The sequence below is a fragment of the Giraffa tippelskirchi genome, chromosome 2, assembly GCF_054371585.1.
Source record: "Giraffa tippelskirchi isolate mGirTip1 chromosome 2, T2T-mGirTip1v1.2.pri, whole genome shotgun sequence".
Classification (NCBI taxonomy): domain Eukaryota; kingdom Metazoa; phylum Chordata; class Mammalia; order Artiodactyla; family Giraffidae; genus Giraffa; species Giraffa tippelskirchi.
This window is the reverse complement of record NC_137276.1, coordinates 31,618,656-31,637,056: the sequence shown is the minus strand read 5'-3', so window position 1 is coordinate 31,637,056 and position 18,401 is coordinate 31,618,656. Positions and strand designations below refer to the sequence as shown.

At 51.8% G+C, this 18,401-nt stretch overlaps 1 protein-coding gene across 4 annotated transcripts in view; it reads right to left on the bottom strand.

Annotated features, from left to right (window-relative positions):
* The window catches only part of CRTAC1 (cartilage acidic protein 1), a 167,170-nt gene that overhangs the window by 22,051 nt on the left and 126,718 nt on the right, over positions 1-18,401 (bottom strand). For all 4 annotated transcript variants that reach the window (XM_081549493.1, XM_081549509.1, XM_081549501.1 and 1 more), the window contains 5 exons: positions 17,831-17,976; positions 14,904-15,040; positions 11,307-11,389; positions 10,365-10,465; positions 9,610-9,778 (listed from right to left, as the gene is read on the bottom strand). In XM_081549493.1, coding sequence (XP_081405619.1) covers positions 9,610-9,778; positions 10,365-10,465; positions 11,307-11,389; positions 14,904-15,040; positions 17,831-17,976 — 636 coding nt within the window. The remainder of the gene's footprint in view (positions 1-9,609; positions 9,779-10,364; positions 10,466-11,306; positions 11,390-14,903; positions 15,041-17,830; positions 17,977-18,401) is intronic.

The following is an 18,401-nucleotide window of genomic DNA, read 5'->3' as shown; positions in this document are numbered from 1 at the left end:
TCAGGCTAATGGTGATGGATTGGGGTGGAGAAGAGTGGGAGCTGGGTCTCACCTGCTGGGAGAAGCCTTTCTCCAGTCAGTCACCTGGGAAAGAGGGCAGTGCTCAGTACAGGTGGGAGGGAGGCTGCAGACCCCTCGTTGTCACCCACCAGGGCTGACCAGACGTGGGCTTGGTGCTCGGAGCTCCACAAATTTGCACACTCCCCCAAGCATCAATTGAGGGTTGAAAAAAAGTCACCCACATGTGTGTGCTTTCTCCTCAATGCGTATAGAGACTGTCACAAAACAAGTAAAACTGAAAAGTGCTGCCGAATTTATAGCAGCTTTTGGTCATTACTGTCCACCAATGGATTTTTACAATGATTGCTGCGATGGGGGTGGAGGGTGGTCTGTGAAACATTTTTGAGTATGAACGGGGTTCCTGTATTTTAGAAAAGGGAGCAGGGGGAGGAGGGGGTTATGAGAAATGTTTTCTGGCTTAATAGAGCCGACCTCAGAACCAGTAAGCCCTGGGCCTGGAAGGGGAGAGTCTCCTTGGGGAGAGAAGCTGCACGCCTAGACTTTGGGAGAATCAATATACAGATTCCTGTACTGGAATCTACCTCTACCTCTATGTAGAGGTCCCCTCTGGGGTTGGAGCTAAGACAGCATGGCGTGGAAGGACCCCACTGCAGCTTTCTCCCCAAGTCCCAGTGCGTCAGTCCGGAGCTTCCGGAGAAAGGTGCATCTTGAGAGTCACACTGTCCACTTTCTGGGCTTGCTTCTCTTCTGCTCCCTCCAACCCAAGACCTCCAGGGAAGTCTCACTGTAGCATTCCAGCCTCTGGCCATCATGAATGAATGAGGGCAGGGACCAGCCACCACCCTCCGGAAGTGTCAAAGGTGAGCAGCCCCTGCCCCTGTGCCTGCGATGGGGCAGCAGCACCAGAGAGAGGCCTCCTGAGCAGAGACCCCCACATGACACGGAGACCCCCAGACAGGGCGCAGCTTCTGTCCCCCCAGAGACTCTTTCCTTCCAGGCTGGGGGTTTACTGGTTCTGGGATTGGCTCTATTAAGCCAGAAAACACTTCTCATAACCCCCTCCTTCTCTGCTCCCTCCTACCACGATAGTTTATTTTGGGGAAGGGGGTGAAAATAGGATTGGGGGTGTCAACCGCCCACTCTTTTTCTGTTTGGAAGTAGTCTCTTGAGGTTCAAGAGATTTGGCATGTTTAGGGTGTTCAGCGCCCAAACTAAGTGGCAGATGTAAAAAGTAAACATTTTTCTATTAAAAAAAAAAGGAGACAAAGAAGAACAAATGCCAACAGAGCAGCTACACGAATACATTTTCCAGCCTGACAGAAGTGCCGCAAATAACTCAAGAGCTGCCGAATATTCATAGACAATCACAAATTTACATCCTGCATCTGAATCCTGCTTCCTCTCTTCCTCCAGACCCAGGGAGCGGCAGGACTAGGATAGAAGTCAGCCACGGGGAGGGCACATCTCAGTAGGACTCCCTCTTTTGTTACTGATCATTTGGGGGCCTCAGTTTCCTCATCTGTAAGATGGGAGCTCTAGCCTATCCAGGAAGGACAGTCTTTCCTTGGATGTGAGAGCTGCCCCAGCCAATTTTGCCCCTCAGCATCCCCATCATCTCTTAGACATGGGGGGCACCCTGCAGTTCCCAAAGGGCTTCCCCTTGTTGCCAGTAATACTACAGAGTATGCATTCCAAACTGCACACAGTGATTCTCAGTGTCAGGGCACTGGATCCTCATGGCAGCCCCCTGAGAAAATACTAGTTTTATAATTTCCATCTTAGAATCGAAGGGGATGAGACTTAGAGAGGTGAAGGGAATTGCTCACAGCTACCCAGAGAGGGAATGTCTGATCCTGAAGCCCACACCTGCTAAACCCTTGTTCTATTGTCCTCCCCACCCCCATGACCAAACCACCACGGACCAAGCATCATGCAGGGAGCTGGGATTCAGCAGGAAGGAGACAGACCTAGGACCCATCCTGGAGGAGCTGAGCCCTATGGGGGCAATGAACACAGTGATTATGTTAAAATAAACTGGGAAAGTGCACATATAGTATCGGTACCACTTGGTGAGAGAGGCGGGTGTTAAAAGTCATTTCGTTGGAGGATGCAGGAGGAATACGAGCTTGGGAGGCACAGAAGGAAAAGGAAGGATGTTCCAGGCAGAGGGTACAGCACAGGTATAGCGATATGAAAAGGACATGCGTGTTGAAGATCAGGGAGAAGTTCAAAGTGGGTGAAGCAGGGTGTGAGCTGTGCATTATGCAGGGTGAGTGGGAGAGGAGATGGGGAGGGACTTGGAGCTCTTGAAGGTGTGACTGATTGAAGCCTCTCAATTAGTCCACAAGGGAGAATTTACACCCACTCCCCCGATGCAGATACTAAGGCTTGGCAAGGTTCAGGGAACTGCAGGTGTCTGAGTTCAGACTGGAACCCAGGCTCCTGCTGCCAGGCCCGGCCGTTCCCTCTGCCCCAGAAATTTCAAGTCTTCCCGCAGCTGCACAAGCCAGGGGGCCCGGCCACCAGACACTGCACAAGGCAGCCTTTAAATTGGCCAGACTGCTGGGCCTGTGTGTCTGGGAGCAGAGGAGGCCCCATTAAGAGCAGCAGGGAGTTGCCTCTGGCAGCTTTTAAAGGACAAAGGCCAAAGAGGCACAGAGAATTGCGCTTTTCAGAAGAATCACAAGCAAAACAGATGGTGGGAATACAGTTGGTGGAATATTTTTGCACTTTATTAAAGCGATTTTTATGTGGGCCACTGAATTTTCCTTTCCTAAAAGAGCACCAGCCGTCTGGGAGGCAGCTCTGAGTCACTTGCGAACAATCAGCTGAAAGGAAGGTGGGGTGTATGTGTAGGGATGGGGGTGCCACCAAAGCTTGGGGTGGGCTGGCCCAGGGGGTGAGCCCTAGTGGGAGGCTGGCGGAGAAAGGAGTTTATTGGCATTTGTTTTCATGTATTGGCTTTGGTAGAGCTGCCTTAGCTCTCTGCTAGCTCGGAACCAGAGAGCCTGGGTGTGGGCTACATGGGGTGGATATGCGGGGGTTGAGATGTTGGGGTTCAGAGCAACCCGAGTCCAGCAGGGCACTCAACAAGGGCTGTGAGCAGAAATGCTTGTTTATGAGGTTGGCTGGCCGTCTGCACTGGGAGGAGCAGGGGAAGGGCAGGGCAGGACAGTGTGGGGGCTGGTGGAACGAGGCCGGGGGGCTCCCTGAGCAGGGGTGCGTGGGATGGTTTTACAGGATGAAGCTGAGAGCACTCTGCACAACTGAGTGGCCTGCTGAGAAGCCTCTGCTCCCTGAAGCATGAAACGCAGCAAGGTCCCTGAGTTTTACTGTGTGATGTGATGCAGTCTGGACCCTTAGGCGTGCACATGAGGGTCTGAGAAGCTGAGTCCTCTAAGCACAGCTCAGTGCTGACCAAGCAAAGGCCCACAGCATGGGAAGGTTCCCCAGCCAGTGGCCCAGGAGCTAAGAGGAGCTGGCCAGGTATGTGGGGGAAAGAAGTGCCCCAGGGAGGGGGCTGACTGCTGAGGGGCACACGTGTGCACCCACATGTGTCCATGGACAAGCTGATCACCACACTTTGCTGCAAAATCACGAGGAGGCAGGGGTGGTTTTGGAGGCAGGAAGGAACAGGGTCAGAGGGGGTGAGCAGGAGCATTGTGGGTGGTGGAGGAGGCTTCCTGCAGCCCTCTGCCCTCCTGCACAGCCTTGGAGGGGGGGCCCACATCTTCTTCCTAGTCCTACTGACATCAGGACAGCCCTTTCTGCATTCCTGTTCTTGACCTGCTCCTGCTCACTGCAAATACCACAAAACAAACTACTCTGGACTGGAAACTGTCCTACTGTTCATCAGCAGGGGACTTGCTAAATAAATTATGAATGCAGCCACACAATAAAATACTGTGCAGCACTAAAGGAAAACAAAGGAGATATGCACAGACTTGGAATAATGTCCAGGATATACTGTTAAGAGAGAGGGGGGAAAAAGCAAGTTTGGGAATAATAGGGAGAGTATAATAATTTCCGTTAAAAAAGCTTCCGAGGCATATTTATTTATAAATGTGCTCCTGTGTATCTTGCATGCAATAAAATCTTATCAAAAAGTGTGGAATTGGGAAGAGGCTGCCCCAGACTACCTACTGAAACTGCTCCCTGCCTGTTCCCTTCTGCATTCCTAATTCCTTTATCCTGTTCTGCATTTTCTTTTTTCATAGCACTTAATGTCTTCTAACCTTTTATATATTTACCTAGTTGTTATGTTTATTAGGTATCATATGTGACTCCTCCTTCCACTAGAATGTAAGGTCACCCATGGCAAGGATCTTCCTTCAGTTAGTGTTTGGCACCAACTAAATGAATCACTTGACCCTGGGGGAGGGTGAAGAGAGAACGTTTCCTTTTTGCTTAATATTCCACACGTAGTGGTGAGATTGTAGGTTATTTTTACTTTCTTTTTTTATGGTGTTACATTTTCTAGTTTTCCTATAATCAATATGCATTATTCCTACAGTCAGAAAAAAACAAAACAAAACTAGAGCTTTCTAAAAAATTTGCAAACGCTGCTCTCGCTGCAGGGCTCTAGGTGCCAGTCTTGTGCCCCTGGAGAAGCTCCTGGGCTCCTCCACGGTCCTCCCTCCCCAACAACGTCCCTCCCACTGAAAGCTGAGCCTGGCTGTGGCTCTGCAACCCCCTCCATTCTGCCCACCCTCTCCGCGGGGCTCTGGGAGCCCCTGACAGGTTGGCCCTGGCCTCCCTTTTCAGACTCTGCTCCCACCAGACCCTTCCTGTCCTGTGGACATCGTGAACACTCTCACCTCTGGCCTTTGTTCAAGCCAGGCCAGCCCCTGGCTGCCCCCCTTGGCCCCCATCCACGCCTTACAAATTCCTACCATCCTTCTAGACCTAGTTCAAGGCCCACTTCCTTGCTCAGAGCAGAGTGGGTTTCTCCTGTCTCAGGGCTCTTACAGCCTTGGGCCAGTGTGATGGAGCACCCAAATCTGCTTGCGACCAGAGCTCCTGTCCACCAACCTCTCTCACGGGACTGCGACCGTGGAGGGCAGGGAGCATTTCCTTGTTTCATCTGTCTCTTGGCCACATCTCTTGGTCTCCCTTGTGCCCCATTTCTGTCTCCCCATTGTTCTCTCTTCCTGCAATCCTTCCTTCCCATCTGGCTTTCCCATTGGTTCCTTCTCCTCCTGCCCCACCCCTGGCCCCTCCATCAGTCAGGAGGGCCTGCGCTGTGCTGGATCCGTGAAGATCCTTCTGCATGTAGGGGCCTGGAAGCTGCAGGGTGGAGCCTCCTGCCCCTCCCTGTGTCCCCGGCTGTTGGCCCTGCTGCCTGCTGAGTGGCCTTAGAGAGTCTCACTGCCAGGCCCACGGCTGACCCACTGGGGCCCGTCTCCAAGTGTAGTCTTCCTTCTGTGCCTCTCTGGGAGTGGATCCATTGGCAAGGGAGGCTGCAGGGGACACGTGGAGCAGTCTGAACCAGAGTTCAGACCCAGAACAAATCCCGTGGCCATGCAGAAGAGCAAGGATTGGCAGTCCGGGCTGTCAGGGAGTCCCAAGCAGGAGCAGCCTCCATAACCCTGAGCTGTGTAGGCAGACAGTTGGGAAGAGGCATGGAGGCTCTTGGGCTCCTGTGATACCATCAAATGATCCTGCCAAGGCTTCCCAGCTGAAGAAGCAGGTCCATTCTCTTGGCAGGGACAGACACTGGCCAGAGAAGAGGCCCAATAAGACCCATAAGACATATCTCAAAATAGCAGAGGCAGCTCAAGGGGTGAGGGGAAGGAGAACCCAGCCCCAGTCCTGGCCTCAACGTTGATTTGCTTTGTGAGCCTCAATTTCTTTACCTGTACAACGGGGTGTGGGTTGATAGCCAAGCCAGATATCTGGATAAACATCCCACCTGTGAGACCATAGCCGTCACCGTGGTATGGATGGGCTCACTTGGGTCATTTGGTAACTGAGGGTCGTGGATGTCCAGTGAGAAAGGGGCAGAGCAGGACCCTGGCTGGCTGCGCACAGAACAGCTATGGGAGTCCGGCAGTCAAGTTGCAGTGGTTAAGACCCCAGACTGTGGTGTTCAAGGAGATGGGGTCCAGATCCAGTCCTCCCTACCTTCTGGAGGTATGACTTAACCTCAGTCTCAGTTTCCTGACCTGTAAAATGGGTTATGATTCTTAGTTCATCCTGTTGTGGTGAGACTGGAATAAGGTATCTTACGTAAAGCATTTAGACCAGTGTCAGGCATACACTAAGCACTTGATTAATGTTGACTACTACTATTTTGTAAGAGAGGACTATGTATTTAAAAGTCATCTCAGGACTTCCCTGGTGGTCCAGTGGCTGAAACTCTGTGTTCGGTGTAGGGAGACCAGGTTCGATCCCTGGTTGGGGAATGAGATCCTGCATGTAGCAACTAAGACCTGATGCAGCCAAATAAATAAATAGATACATATTTAAAAACAAAATAAAAGTCATCTTGTGCCATTAGGGCCAGCATAGCAAATGGCTGCCTTAAAAGTGATAGACTTCCAACTCCGGGTTGACCCACCCAGGGTGAAATAGCCTGAGAAAATGCTCATATAACCAGGCCCTGGGTCCCCTAAATATTTATGCTTCTTTTTCAGATGACATAAATATTATGTGTTGCCTATAAAAATTGGAAAACACATACACAAAATATGAAAGTGAAGTGAAGTGTTAGTTACTCAGTCGTGTCCAACTCTTTACAACCCCATGGGTTGCAGCCTGCCAGGCTCCTCTGTCCATGGAATTCTCCATGCAACAATATGGAGTGGGTAGCCATTCCCTTCTCCAGGGGATCTTCCTGACCCAGAAACCAAATCTGAATCTCCTGTATTGCAGGCAGATTCCTTACCATCTGAGCCACCAGGGAAGCCCAAAATACTGAAGACAAAATACGGAAGAAAACAAAAATCACCTGCCCAGTTAGATCTGGATTTGAATCTCAGCTCTGCCATTTATGTGACTGGGGACTGTTTAACGGTTCTGATCCTCAGGTTTCTCATTTGTAAAATGGGGATAAATCATGCACATATCAAAGGGTAATCATGAGGATGAAGTGAAATAATAAGAGTAAAATGTCACCACACCTAGAACAAGAAAGAATTACCATATGGATCCAGCCACTCAAGGAGAATCACTGTTCACACTTTTTGCATTTTCTTTTAGTTTTTTTCTATGTCCATATGATGTGTATATAATATTAACATACACATATATATTTGTTAATTTGAGACCGTATTGCCTATTTTTTTATGTTAATATCATGAGGTACTAACATAAGGGGGAGGGTATCTGATTTTGAAGCTAGGTATATTTGACTCAAATGGTTTCCTTTCTTTTTTTTTTTAATACTTATTTTATTTTCCATTTTTGTCCGTGCTGCATGGCATGTGGGATCTTAGTTCCTCGGCCGGGGATTGAACCTGCGCCTCCTGCAGGGGAAGCACAGACTCTTAACTCTTGACTGCCAAGGGAAGTTCTTTAAACGTTTTCTTAATCATGTTTCAGTAAAGACACTGTTGCCCCCATCCCCCACCGCCCGTAGTGTTTCTCGACACTTTTTCCATTATCGTGCTTCCTCCCCTTTTATGACTTTTCCCTCCTAATTCCCTTCCTTAGTGCGTTTCTTTAAAAATGCTTTATTTTGAAAGAATTATTGATTCACATGAAGTTGTAAAAGATAGTACAGAGTGGTTCTGTATGCCTTTCATCTAGTTTCCCCCATATATCTTATGTTACATATACCTTATGTAACTACAATACAACATCAAAATCAGGAAGTTGACATTGGCACAATGTGTGTGTATAAGTTCTTTGTTTTTTATCACCTGTTGAATTGTGCAGTTCCTACCATGATCAAAACACAGAACTGCTCCATCACCATGAAGGCCTCCTTGGGGTTCTCCCTTTAAAGTCATACCCACCACTCCCCTTTTCACCATTTCTTACTCCCAGCAACTACTGATCTATTTTCCATCTCTATAATTTTGTCATTTTGAGAATATTATATACATGGAATCAACAGTATGTGACTTTCTGAGACTGACTTCACCCCCCCACCCCCCCACACATCATAATACACATGAGAGCTATCCAAACTGCTGCATGTATCAGTGGTTCATTCCTTTTTATTGCTGAGTAAGTTTCCCTAGTGGCTTAGCTGGTAAAGAATCCACCTGCAATATGGGAGATCTGGGTTCGATCCCTGGGTTGGGAAGATCCCCTGGAGAAGGGAGTGGCTACCCACTCCAGTATTCTGGCCTGGAGAATTCCATGGACTGTAAAGTCCATGGGGACATGATTGAGTGACTTTCACTTTTCAATATTCCATGGTGTGAATGGATGGCAACTTGACCCATTAACCCACTGATGGACACTGAGGCTGTTTCCAGTTTGGGCTATTAGAGGCAAAGTTACTATGAGGAATCATACAGAGATTTTTATGTAGACGTAAGTTTTCATTTACCTGGGATAAATGCCCAGCAATGTAATGGCTGGGTCTTATAGACTGAGTGACTTTCATAGTAGTTGTACAGTATAGTTTTGGGTTTTTTTGTCTTAAAAGAAACTGTCAAACTATTTTCCAGAGTAGATGTACCAGCAATGAATGAGAGATCCAGTTTTTCCACACCCTTGCCAGAATTTGGCCTTGTCACTTTTGTTACTTTAGCTATACTAATAGATGTATAGTGATATTTTATTAATACCACAGGTATACTGTGTATCTGTTTATGTTAGATATATATATATATATATATATATATACATACACACACACAGATATACTATACATATTTATATATACATATATGTGTGAGTGCTCAGTTGCTCAGTTGTTTCTGACTCTTTGTGACTTCATGGACCGTAGCCTGCCAGGCTCTTCTGTCCATGGGATTCTCCAGGCAAGAATACTGGAGCGGGTTGCCAATTCCTTCTCCAGGGGATCTTCTTGACCCAGGGATTGAGCCCATGTCTCCTGTGTCTCTTGCACTGGCAGGCAGATTCCTTACCACTGAGCCACCTGGGGATCCCATACATACATATCTATACATACATAAGAGAAGAGAAGTTTTTTCAATCCTCTCCCAGTCAAGAAACTGTTTTTACCTTCTTGGGGATGGCATCATGGCCATGCTTCTCCCAAGCTTCCTACCTAAGAGAAGGCACTCAGGGTTTACTAAGACACTTAAATTACTGAACCAACACCCAGGCATCCGGGGAAGCAGTTGGTGTGGACAGGTTTGGTGTAGCCATAGTTTGAAGAACAAGACCATAGCCTTGAACAAATGGAGCATTAAATACTTTGACCCCAAGGTGAACTGCTTCATCAGAGGCACTGGGACGGGGAGCCCAGCAAGAAGTGGAGCATAAAGAAACTCCCTTCTGAGTTCAGGTTCATCTCAAAGCAGGGTTGTCTCCAGTAGCTGGTGGTACCTGAAAGATGCTCAGGCTATGAGCCCTGCATTTCAGCGGGCTCTGCAGAGCCTTGCATCCCACTGCCCTGACAAGAGCCCACAGCACCCATAACCCCCCCACCCCTGAGTGTTGACTCACCCAAGCCAAAGTGAGCCACGGGCTCCATCTCGCACAGGTAGCCTGAGCCCCCGTCGATGATCCTCAGGTGTGCCCCGCTCTTCTTGGTGTAGAGCACGACCTTGGCACCCCTGGCGAAGGCGCCAAACCGGGTTCGTGGCACCACCCTCAGCCAGTTGTTGCTGAAGCCCTGTAGTGGGGGAGGAAGACAGGTCTGGGCATCAGCCGGGTGGATGGAAGGATCAGAGAGGAGGAAGAGGGGGAGAAGAGAAGGGGCAGAGGAAAGAGAGAAGGAGAGAGACAGGCAGGGAGGGTGAACAAGGCAGACTGATTGATTGAAGTTTGCCAGGAGCAGCTCTGGAAAAGAGCAGGGAAAGCCAATTTTGTGTCTTATTGTTTAGTCGCTCAGTCGTGTCTGTCTCTTTGCGACTCTGTGGACTGTAGCCTGCCAGGCTCCTCCGTCCATGGGATTTCCCAGGCAAGAATACTGGAGTGGGTTGCCGTTTCCTTCTCCAGGGGATCTTCCCAAAAATAGGCTCAGAGAAAACAGTTTTTGGAGACGTGCCAGTGGAAGGAGAGGGGCAGAAGACTTCTCTGAGAAGCAGCCCTTCTTGGGGGCTTACTGAGTGTCTGGGAACTCATCTGATTCCTCCCTGGGATGTCCATTTCCTGCCACTCTGGTCAAACAAGCACCCCGGGCTCCTCTGTTCTCATTTATCCCAGGCCCAGGGGAGCATGCCAGGAAGGGCTCTGTGGGTCCCAAGGTCCAGGCACACCTGATTTCCCCGGAAGACAGACAGCGGCTGAGCCATGGACTCTCCGTGGGACAAGATGAGGTCCAGCATACCATCTCCATTGAAGTCGGTCACCACGCCCCCTGCAACAGCACAGATTTCAGTCTGGCCATCGGCCAGGACACCAACAGGGGGAGGGCTCCTGACCTGGGCCAGTCCACGCCCTGAGTGTGAAGGAAAGAGCACGGCAATGGGGCATGAAGGCTGGACCATGAAACTCCTCTCTTTCTAACAGCTACCTGTGATAGGAATTTGTGGAAGTCAGGCGGGGGTCCCTTTCCTTCCCCTGGACTTTTGCAAGGAGAGTGTGGGTGCAAACAACTCAGACGATGAGGGCTTCTGTCTGGTCTATTATACATAATATAAACATGTGCACAGTTTTTGTCAATCTATCGTGTGTTTGCATATACTGGTCTCTTTTTTGTCCTCACTACAACCCAGAGACATGAAGAAGGCACATGCAGTTATCCCCATTTCATGGCTGTGGAGAACAAGACCCAGAAGATGGAGCACCCTCTCCAAGACAATGGCAATGGCAGGGCCGGGTCTTAGACCTCCTGATCCAGTGCTCTTTCTCTGCCACCAGGCTGAATGCCAGGAGGGGTCAGACGGCAGGACCCCCAGCCTCTCCTTTCCCTCCCCTCTCAGCACAGCATCAGCAGAGACACTACTGCCCGTGGCTCCCCACTCCCGTGACTCCACAGCCCTGGGGCTGGGAGAATGGACCTTTCCCTCCTCTGCTTCCAGCCTGACACTCCCACACCCCTCCCCCACACTCCGCCCCAGGATCTCAGCCTTCCAGGTGGGCGGGGACAGGACAAGCCGGGCTGTGGGGCTGCCTGCAGCATTCCTGCTGACCTCGCCCCAGGTTAAGGGCAGCGTCGAGCTGGGGGAGAGCAGGCTGGAGCCCTCAGGTCTCCTCACCTGTGCCCCGGCCCTCAGGCTCCAAGGCATCGCCAGGGTTGAGCTCCTCAATGAGGGGGTCGCCGTGTTCCCTGCGGATGACGCTGCAGGAGAGGAGAGGAGACAGGTGGTTCATGAATGACCACACGTGGCAAAGCCCCAGTCGGCTCTCTGGACCTGGGAGTCCACTAACTCCATTCTCCATGCTCTGAGCACCCAGAGACCCCACCACCTGCACATTGACAGAGCCACTCTGCTTACACACCCTGTCTACACCCTGGCCATGCCTTTCTCGGGTTTTAATTTATGTTGGTAAATATTGATTTTTCCTTCTCTAATGGATGAATTATAGACAGCCTGGAGAAGGGCAGGTGATGGATGGAGAAGGGGCAGGGGACGCAGCTACCTTCAACTGACCTTCACTTTCCTTCGCATGGCCCTAGATTTTTGAATTCTGGATCCTAGGCAGGGTCCCACCCCACTCCAATGCCACCTCCTCCATGCTCTCCCTGATTGTCCTGGTAAAAGGAATGCCTTCCTGCTCTGCCTCTGTCACTTTCCTGGCCTTTATCGCTTTCTGCCTCAGGTTGAAGCTCTGTATGAATGCATCTTATCTCATCAGTTAGACTGTGAGTCCTTTGTAGGCTGGGCCCATGTATTCTTCTTCTATGCATCTCCTGCATCATCTAACAAAGTGCTTGGTTCTCAGGAAGCTCCAAGTAGCATGTCTGTGGCCTGCATGGAGGAATTTCAGAGGCAAAAGGGAAGGAAGGGTCCCTTTGGGTTACCGGGGTTCTATTTTGCGCTCTGAATCGTGGTGATATTTGCTGTAGACAAGTCCACCATGAAAGTGCTTCTCTTCCTGCACTTGGAGCTGAATGCTGATGACGGCCTTGAGCTTCCTCTCCAGTTTTTCTCCCTCGATAGGTTCTTGCAGCCTTGGGTGCTCTGCCCTGGCTGTGTGGAGCAGTTTTGGGGTCAGAGTCAGGGAAAGACCAGGAGGGATCTATATCGCTCTCCCCCCACATTGCAGGTGGGGCTTGTTGCTCAAATCACAGGGTCACCAGAGGGCTGTGCTGTGGCCGGTGCTTTCTTTTAGAGGGGGGCCAGGGTCCCCTGAGCTGGAGCTTCTTGGGGCCTGGATGGCAGAGGGGGCTGGCAGAATTGCCGGGTGGGTGTAGGCTAGAGCACGTACCCTGGGACGTGTCCACTGTCCACACATGGCAACCACACCGAGCACACCCTCGTGTGTAGCCTGGCCAGTGAGCAGCGTGCCTGGCAGTGCGCTTGGGGGTGTGCACGCCTGCTGCCAGTGTATATGCCTCAGCCTGCTAGCCCCCACGGCCCCTTTGGCCATTCATGTCCTGCAACCTCTGTCACCACTAGGCAGAGACACCCTGGGGTGCAGGTGACAATGCAGTTAAGGATTCCTGGGGGAGAAAGCCCAGAAGTTCCAGTGCAGAGCTGGGCAAACTCACCCAGATGTGGGCAACCAGGGCAGGCTTCTCGGAGAAAGGGTCAACAAAGCTGAAACCAGAACGATGTCCATGTCACTCAGAAGAGACAGAGGGGCAGAGAGTGTGGGAAGCCTGAGAGTCCAGGCCTGGCCCAGCTCAGAACTGAAGGAAGCTCAGGGGGTCTGGCCCTAAGGTGTAAACTGGGAAATGGAGAGTGACAAGGCTGGGGACAAAGCCAGCCTATGGGATGTGTCAAAGAGACAGTGGTGGCGGTGGGGGCTTCTAAGGGATTTAAGTGGAAGAGGGGTGTGGCCAGAATCGCATTTTCAACAGCTTGCTCTGTGGAACTGGGCGTAGAATGGCAGCTAAAGAGCGGGAATGTGCGGCGGTGGAGCCATGGGAACAGATCAGCACACTGGGTGTGTAGGTGGTGCCACTACACACATCCCGCCTGGCTGGGGAGAGTCCTCGCTCCTGCCCGCGGTCCTGCCATTATTAACAGGGTCCCTGCATGCTTGTTTAGCACCTGGTGCGGGCGATGAGTTCCCTGGTTTCCCAGGCATCACTAAAGGACTCGCGGACTCAAGCACAGCGAGGTTTTGTGTCTCCAGTGACTCTTACAAGGAGCCCACCACGTTCATTTCAGCAATAGGTGACAAGCCCGCTTGGTGTGGGGTAGGTGGGGGCTCAACTTCCAGAGTTGCCAGCTGAGTGGTGGCCCTAGCCACCTGCCACAGGGACTTGGGGCACAACCACGTATCTGGGAAGTGGCTTTCCTGCTGCTGCGTGGAGGTAGACACACTGACCCACGGGGTGACCATGTGGGGGGGTGACCATGTGGTGACCATGTCTGTGGACAGCCGGGGCCAGCCTGCCCTCAGGATGGCCAGAAGGAGCCTGGGGATTTGATGGAGGCCATGCGGGCAGGGGAGATGCCTGGGTTCTCAGGCCACAGAGACTCTCTGGTGCTCAGGGGACCTGGTGAGGGACACTTTATTAGCCAGAGAAGGAAAGCAGTGTCTCTGTTAATGAGCAATTGATCTTCCACAATTAATCTGGAAGTTGTGAATAAGCTTTTTGCGAGGCACCTAATTAGTAAATCTGGGGCCTTCAGGGGGTGATTACAGCCGGTCAGGACTGATGCTTTGTTAATAATTATATTTTAAAACACGTTTAGTCACAGCCCTCGCCTTTTATTAATAGTCGGCGGCCCTGCTGGGGGAGGAGGTGGGGTCTTGGGGAACCGAGCAGATGATGTGGCCCATTTCTTGCATCCAAGGTCCTGGGCCACCCTCTTCTCCCCACCTGGTCCTGAGGCCCATTAGCATGTTTCAGGCCAGGAACAGGGCCATCTCAGGCCACATGGGTCCTGAGGTTTGTTTCCCAACAGCAACTCTCCAACCTCAATGTGCTAAGAATCACCTCACGCCTAGCATATGTGTTAAAAAGACAGATGTCTGGGCCTCAACCCTGGAGATTCGGATCCAGGAGGTCTGGGCTGGGCCTAGGGATTCTGTATTTTAAATAAGCACTCCAGGTGGTTCTGACATCAGTGGTCTCTGGGCCCCGATTAGAGAAGTGCTGCCTTGGAAAATCGAACCCCCTCCTCCTTACACGCAACGCTCAGATGCTTCCACTCTTGTCCACCACTAATTGTCTCATCCAGCATTTCCCAAAGGATATTTTGCAGAGCACCAATCCCAAAAGCAGAATCTCTGAAAGCAGTGCCTTGTGGTCAAATCTATTTGGAATACTCTATCCACTTCTCAGAGCGTAAGATACTCATGGTCATGTTAAGGTTCTGAGAAGTCCTGTAGTCAATACACCTGTCTTGGCTTCACCCAGGTGCACCCAAACAGATTTGGCTCTGGGACCCCTTTGGATGGTAGAGTGGAACCTGGCTTCTGTGTACACTTTGCCCAGATTCCCCCCGCCCCCACCCACTTCCACCCTCTGCTAACAGCAGGAGGCCAGCTTCCTGCCTGGGATTCTCCATCCAATCTCAACTTCTCACTCAATTCCTGTCCTTCCCTCTTCTCTGCTCCTTCATCAGGGGACCTGCCTCCTCTCTCCCCTTGGAGCTCCTCTTCTGAGTCCTAAACCTTCCTCCCTGGCCCCACTGTGAAGGGTGAGTAGCCACGAGCCAGGCTGAAGCATCTACCGGAAGAGGCGGTTGGCTGAGGAGCTGCGATGGGCGAAGTTGTTGAAGAAGACCTCCAGCTCCTGGTCATTGTCAAAGTCAGCGGCGATGACTGTGCGGACAGGGGAGGGCATGGAGAACGTGGGCGAGGCGATGTCCTGGGGGAGAGAGGGCTGCAGGTCAGTGGACAGAGTGGTCAGAGGCCGACTCCCACCACCCCTGTATGTGCATGTGTGTGCGTGCCTGTTTGTGTGCAAAGATAAAAACCCAAGCTAGCACGTCCTTTATCATCTTTCCCGTAAGGGCCCCAGGGTGCTGTGTTTAGGACCACATGAACCCCAGGCTGCTTGTAGGAGAACAAGGAAGTAAGAGGAACAGTCCAAATTCACACCAGGGAAGGGCCTTGCTGTTCCCTGGTCAGGATGACATGTGGCCCTTCCATCGGTCACTTGAGGCAGGGCTGACATAAGCATTCCCATTTCACAGGTGAGGTAACTGAGTCCTAAAGAGGAAGGAAATTGCCCATTGTTGTAGCTAATGAGCCGGGCCACCACCTGGCTCTGACACCAGATGCTAGGCCCTTTCTAGTATGTGCCCTTCCTCCTCCACAGCCAGAGGTACAGGCTGGGTGGAACCTGGGAAGTGCTGTGCATTGAATCCAGGCCTCTCTGCTGACTCTCTGTGTGATCTCAGGCAAGTTACTTAACCCCTCAGATCACACCTTCCTCCTTAGTAACACGGGGATAAGTAATAGCTGCTCAGGCTGTGAGGACTGGATGTAAAGAGCTTGGCAGAGTGGGCTCAAGATGAATCCCGAGGGGTCTGTCCTGGCCTCGCCCCAGCTGTCAGCCTCATGGAAAGTGGCAGAGGTGGCCTTCAGCTGGGTATTGCTGCCTCTATTACCTCTTTTCTTGGAGTCTTTTGATTTTTTTTTTCCCTTGAGACATCCACTTTGGGACTTGCAGTATCAGATAACTCTGCCTAGGGCTCATGAGGAGACCTCAGACCCAGGAAAGCCCAGCAGGGACCTCAAAGTGCTGACAGGGCCTTGGTGGACCTGGCAAAGGGTCCCATGTATGGGCCTTGACTTTTAAACAGAAGAAGAGCTGTGTAGGGAGACCTTTTTTTTTTCTGAGCAGAATATCCATTGCAGGTGGGTTTGTCCCTTAAAGACTTAGCTGCTGCTGCTGCTAAGTCGCTTCAGTCGTGTCTGACTCTGTGCGGCCCCATAGACGGCAGCCCACCAGGCTCCCCCATCCCTGGGATTCTCCAGGCAAGAACACTGGAGTGGGTTGCCATTGCCTTCTCCAGTGCATGAAAGGGAAAAGTGAAAGTGAAGTCGCTCAGTCGTGTCCGACTCTTAGCGACCCCATGGACTGTGGCCTACCAGGCTCCTCCGTCCATGGGATTTTCCAGGCTAGAGTACTGGAGTAGGGTGCCACTAAACCTGTCTAAATCCCAGGGCCCATGTGGGGAGAACTGGGAAGGGCACATGGGGGCTTCTGGGGGTGGCCCCCTGCCCCTTGGCCCCAGGCCTCCTACTTCAGGCCCTCTCCCCTGGTGGCAGGAATGAGCTGCCTGCTCTGGGTTGCCCAAGGAGGGAGGCTGTCCCCATCAATGCAGTCACGAGGCTGATTGAGAGCCTGACCAGCTGTCGAGGGTGGGCTGAACAGGGCCACGAGAACTGGTAACAAAGAGACCTCAGGACCTTGAAGTCGTTATTATTCTATTGATTCTGTAAAAATGGGAACCTACATAGGCCCCTTGGGGTTGCCCCAACTGGATTCCTGGGCTTCCAAGATAATGTATGTAAGATGCTTAGCACAGCTCCTGGCACACGGAAGGCATTTGATAAATGGGGCCTCTATTATTATTATTGTTATTGCTCCTATGAGCCCTGGGCTGGGCTGTCGAGAGGGTTGGTTGACATTTGGGGCTGGATCATTCTTTGTTGCGGACTCTCCGGTGCCTCATAGGATATTTAGCAGCACCCAGTCCTCTGCACATGAGATACCAATAGCACCCCATCCCACCTGTGACAACTGATAATGTCTCCGGACATCATCAAATGTCCTGGGGTGGGGACAAAATCACCCTTGGTTGAGAACCTGGGTTAGAACAAAAAGCTGAACAGAGATGAAAATCACCCAGGATCCTAGGATCAGCTGTCCCGAGTTCAGGGTGTCCCTCCTCCCCACCCAGACAGCCTGGGTCTCACGCCTCTTCAGGGAGAGAGCGGCTGGGCCTGAGCAGACCAAGGTGGCTGCCTTCAGAGAGGGGGCTTGTGGTGGTCCCTCAGAGAGAAGGTCCCTGGAGACTTCTCTGGGACCATCAAGTTTCTTGCTCCTTTGGGGGCTTGTGGCAAGACTACATACCTCCAGAACCATCCTGACTCCTGGAAAGCAGCTCTAACCGCCCCATGCTCTGCATCACCTTCCCTGAGAAAGGACCAGTCTCAAGCTCATTAGCCTGGTGGCACCTCCCTTCTCGCCACCGAACAGTCTTTCTGAGGAATTCTCGGCATCACAGACTATTGATAGCTCAGAGAGGGGTCTGACGTCACCTTGCTCACCGCCTGCTGTTTGGCCAGAGGGGGCGGCTGTTGGGAGTTCTGTGACCTCAACCTACCCCAACCCCCACTCCCACTGTACCCTTGGCGTGAGCCTCAATTTGAAATGCTCAGGCCTGGATTACGGGAGAAGTGCTCCCAATTCAGACAATGAAACCCCTCTCATGGGGCCTTTGCCCTGACTCCCACCTTGGGGGCTGCTCTCTCTCCTCTGCTAATGACTATGCTCTGGACACTACGGATAGCACAGCAGCCTGGGCTGGCCGGATGTCACCTTCGCTGTGGCCACCCTGTCCCCAGGCTCTGCAGAGCCTGCTCATCCTGATGGGAGTCACGGGCGGACAGAGGGAGAGGAAGTGGGGGAGAGGCCCCTTCTTACCCGAAAGCGGACCTTCCCGTGGGCACTCATCTGCAGGTAGAGGCGGTGGGGACCGTTCCAGTTGCCATAGACAATGTCCACTTTGCCATCACGGTTGAAGTCCGCCAGGGCGACTCCACGCCCGTGCTGGTGGGGGTCGTCCACACCTAGGAGGAAAGGCAGGAGCCCTCAGGGCAGCCCTGCAGGCTCCACAGACACTCGCCTTGTTGGGGGTCGGGGGTGGGGGGGCGTGGAGGACAACCAGGGAGGATGAACCTCCTTGTGTCCTGACTCCTCCATAGGGGTAGAAGTGGGGAAGCCGTCTGTTTGCAGAGAGAACCAGAGACTTGTTTTCAGGATGCCTTTGCCCAGAAAGTACTATTTTTTACTTGGTGTTGGGGTAGCATGACTTTGGGGAAGGAGACTCATGGAGATCCTGGAGGACTTCCCCAGCCACCCCTGACACGGGGATACTTTGAGTTGATCATCACTCTTTTGCTTAAATCTCAGTGATTCCCCAGTGCTCTTGAGTCAAGTTCAAATTCCTGCCCACCTTATCTGTCTTTATCTCACCTTCCTCATAAGCACCAGC